A 4,468-nucleotide genomic window follows, 5' to 3' on the forward strand; every position below is an offset into this window, starting at 1 on the left:
AGATCCAGATTTTGTGTAATTATTAATAAAAACAAATATACATATTCCAAACACATACACATGTACAGCTGCATAATTGACCCTGTTACACATGGAAGGGAAGAAGAAGTGGACCTCTTGACCCAGACTCCTCATCTCCTTTAGTTCCTCACTGACAGTGAGACGTTGACTAAAAGCAATCTTCCAAAATAAAACATTTCACCCTCATACACACTGCTTCAGTGGAACTGAACAAAACCCTGATATTTAAAAAAATAAAGTTATCACGAAAATGTATTTTATGCCACATCAAGCAGCTGTCTAAATACTAAGAGTACTGACTGGAATGGATGCTTTAAACAAATCAATTAACATAAATACATAAAGACAAGAAAAAACAAATAAATTTGACTAAAAGTAATAGCCTACAAGATTTAAAAAAAAACATTTAAATAAATAAAAAAAAAAACAAAGGAAACAGCTAATGAGTAAAGAAAAAATACAAGCTTAAGTCAGTTGAAAACTGATGCTGTTGATTGAGCATCACATTTGTTGGGTAAATAAAACGAGAGCCCTCTAGTGTCCAGGTGGTGGTACTGCAGGAAAAAGACCAGGTGGGGTGAACAGCAGGAGGGATGATGAAAAAAAACAACAACCCAGTTAAGTGAGCTTCAATGACTTTAATAGCAGATAAATTATTCAAATAATGATTTGGCAGAAAAATATAATACAATAATAAAAAAAATATAATTTTGCTACTCTCCATTTGATCTCCTGGACGTCGTCAAATCATCGTGTTTTTTGCGTCGCGTTTAGCTGGAAAAGAAAAAAACAGCATGTTTCTGGATGCAGCCTCACCACGGTTAGTAATGTTTGTGCAACTGAGGCCCCGTTTACATGAAAACACAAAACTTTCAGAGCGTTTTGGGTGTCTGTTTATACAGCAACAGTGCTTGGAGCAACTGAAAAAGCTGCTTTTTGAGAACAGATCCCGAGGAGGAAAAGCGCTGCCACTGCCCATGCGGACCACGGCCGCAGTGAACGGCTGTTCGGGACGTGCTCACTGATGGACATCAGGGTGACCATTCGTATGTACTTAAAGGCATCATGAACACAGATGGGAGTGATTGATCTTCAAAACGTTACCGTGTAAATAACAAATTTTTCAAAAAAGAAAACGCAATCGGACTCACCTCGGTACCACCTGCAGTAGATGGAGACAGACACAACCAGCAGGGCGTTGTAGAAAAGGAACAGCAGGACTCCACAAACCAGCCTGATCCACGGAACGAGAGGCGTCGTCTCCACCACGGCCGTCCCAGCTCGTTCTGTCAGAACCCAACCGAACAACCTCAGTCTGGACATTTCCTGGGTCTGGACTGCTAGCTTTAGCATTAGCATATATCTCCTCACAGAACCACTCTGTTGCAACCAGCATCCAGACGATGGAGCATCTTCCTCCCACTAATATCCAGATTACAGAGCATCTCTGGACGTCTGGATTTCTTACCTGTCACTGCCAGCCAGCTCTCTGCTGACTCTCCTTTGGTGGGGTGTTTGCACTTGTAGAAGCCCTGCTGGGCGGTGGACACCCCCGTAAGGGTCAGCGTTCCCCTGCTGTCCGTCCCTTTGAACACACCGTCCTTGAAGAAGCTGGCGTCAAACATGGACGTGGACTGACGATCTTCTTCTTCTTTGTAGGAGCAGCGGAGGGTTACGTTGCCTCCCTCCATCACGCCATGTGCAGGACTCTCCAGGATGACGCTTCGATCTGAGGCACAGACAGAACCAGCCTGTATTGACCTCACGTGCGGCGAAAAGCGAGAAGCACGAGGCGGCCGGGCGTCGCCTTACCAGCCACGGTGAGGTTGACCCTGCTGCTGCAGCCGCCCTGTTCGGTCTCACACCAGTACACTCCGGTGTGTGAAGGATAGGTGAACCGGATGGTGCAGGACGAGTTTCCCGGGACGGACCAGCCGTTCCCGCAGGCCTGGTCGACATGTTTCCGGGTGGTTCTCTTCACCGTCCAGCCGCTGGAGGTGGAGGAACAGTTCAGAACGACGCGGTCGTACCGGAAGAACTGAGATCTGTCGGGGCTGACGCTCAGCGTGGCTACGAGACAAGGAGACAAACAGGAAATGACGGATCTCTGCTCTGTCAGGCAGCGGTTCCAAACATCAGGTTCTGGATTTAAGTTTAGGACGATCACATGAATGCAGAAGACTTCTCTACCCTGAGGAAATCAAAATCAGATTAGTACATCAAAGAAAACGTTTTAGAAACTACAACTGACCTTAGAAACCACCCGGTGCTCTCAGAGGAAACATTGTTTGACTTCCTGGAGTTTCTCAGGATGAAATCTGGCTCCACTGAAGAGTCTGGAGATGAACTATCCCAATGTTCTCAGTGCTGTTTACCAAACTACAGTGTTTAGAGTCTTTGAAAAGGCAACTTTTTTTGCTTCATGATTGTGGAAATTGGCTTAAAAGCAACTTTTCGAAAATGTTTCTTCTGCACATGCTCAGTAGAAAAGAACAGTGTTTTCTTCCAGAGTGTCAGGACTCCCGTCTATATCCTGGTCCTGGTCCTGGTCCTGGTCCCAGTCCATACTCTCCTGGACTTGGTGGTTTTAGACCGTCACCATAGTAACAACCCAACTTGGCCGTCTGTCCATGTGAATGTCAGCGGCCCGCCACTCGTGGTTTCACTATTCTTTTCCAATATTTTCAGACAATTTCAGCATTTTCTTGTAGAATAGAGCAGAATAGAAAAATCCTTCATTCCTCTCAGAGGGAAACGGCTTTCAGCATTACTCCACACAGAATAAAGTCAAAGAGAGTCGAGAATCAAATAAGACAGGACAAAAGTTTAATAAGCTTTTCTAAACATCAGTCCAGACTTATCAGTGACGAATATCAGCAGAGGAAGGATGAAACGAACCAAAACACATCAAACACTGTTTACATGAAGAGGAAGCAAAGAGTCTTCTGGTCACAGGAAGGAAGGATATTTGAAACATCTGATCGTATTTGAGCACCCCCTCCCCCAATTCAACTTCTTTAAGCTTTATGGCTTAATATCAACTCTCTGGTCTGAGTTTAGAAGAAACCTGAAGGGACGTAAAGGAAATTGAAGAAATGTAGAGACAGAGGACCCTGAAGGAACCTGAAGGAACCGTCTCAATGGCCTGATAAATGGTTGAAGAAGTAGAAATGTCTCACCGAGCAGGACGCAGAGCGACGGGACCTCCATCCTGAGACGATGTTTTCTTGTTAACAACTCAAACAACAGGTCTGAAAACGACCTGATCAAAGCACCAACTGCATTTACGGTTTTTCTGTCGATTTCATAGAACAGGATGTAAAACCACGAACCACATCATAGGAAATGAAAGCATCAAAAACACACAGACAGGCAGAGAGAGAGACTTAATAAGAAGCACTTTATCGTTCAGTTGCCAAATTTACAAGATTGAAGCTTTCTTCAAGATGAAAGTCTTCTGTCATGCATAAAAGATTCTTCTAAGGTAAAATAGTCCCCTCTGGTTTTTGCAACATTTCATATGTTTTTGGTGTCCTCTAGTGGACAAACGTGGTCTTCATAGCTGGTGTGCTATTTTATTTTGAAAAAAGCTTTGTCTTACGGAAGTGGCTGTTCAGCAGCACAGGAAGCAGACGATGGCAGCACGCAGCTTGAGCTGAGATCACAATGTCTGTATATGCTGAGGTTGCATCGCCAGTACATATTTTACTTACATTTAAATTGATTTTTTTTTTTTTTTTTTTTTAATCTTTGCAATTATAATGTTCTCTAGCAGCTCAGGATAAGCTAAGCAACTTGACTCTGTAATAAGTTAACTGCCTGAAATGCAGAGTCTGAAAGATAATCTCTTGGCTGTTGTTGCGGCTGCTCCTTTCCAAGCCTTGTAGCCGCCCAGAGTGTGAGGTCGGGTCCTGGGGTCGTAGATTTGAGACGCGCAAATTGTTTGACTGGAGCAAAAATACGCTCTGATCCAGAGATCAGTTTGGTGCATTTATTGCGGGGCAAACAGCCAGAGCTACCAGGAGCGAAGCAGCAGGATGATGATGACATGGAAAAACCAGAAGTTGAACTGCAAAGAAGGATGTGGAAAAAAAAAGTGCGGTCAACAAAAAATACTGCTCCTCCCCGACCCTGACTCTCCCTCTGCACCACAGGTGAGCGCGCACCTTTACGCACAACCATCCACACGTGCACACACCCACTCCAAGGGAAACCCCGCCTCCGCAACACACACACACCCACACTGAAACAAACAGTGCACCTACACCTCATTCTGTCTCCCACAACTGTTTTCTACAGTGTTTTTACATGTTAGTGTTGCATTAGGCTACAGTACAGGCCATGATGCTCAAATGCATCTTTTAATTGTATTGTTTCCCTGCTTTTTTTTTTTTTAGTTTCAGCATTGAGTGTCACAAAACCTGCTTTGACACAGCAACGTCTGCAG

The 4,468-nt window shown here is 44.3% G+C and overlaps 1 protein-coding gene across 1 annotated transcript; it reads right to left on the reverse strand.

Annotated features, from left to right (window-relative positions):
• Nucleotides 1–651: 651 nt before the first annotated feature.
• Nucleotides 652–3,313, reverse strand: LOC115381705 (low affinity immunoglobulin gamma Fc region receptor II-b-like). Its single transcript, XM_030083270.1, has 5 exons — nucleotides 3,201–3,313; nucleotides 1,834–2,091; nucleotides 1,490–1,750; nucleotides 1,173–1,307; nucleotides 652–795 (listed from the first exon to the last, which is right to left on the reverse strand). Exons 1-5 carry the CDS (start codon nucleotides 3,229–3,231, stop codon nucleotides 764–766), a joined length of 717 nt encoding a protein of 238 aa, XP_029939130.1. The 5' UTR covers nucleotides 3,232–3,313; the 3' UTR covers nucleotides 652–763.
• Nucleotides 3,314–4,468: the final 1,155 nt, after the last annotated feature.

This window comes from Salarias fasciatus, chromosome 3, assembly GCF_902148845.1.
Source record: "Salarias fasciatus chromosome 3, fSalaFa1.1, whole genome shotgun sequence".
In the NCBI taxonomy this organism is placed as follows: Eukaryota; Metazoa; Chordata; class Actinopteri; order Blenniiformes; family Blenniidae; genus Salarias; species Salarias fasciatus.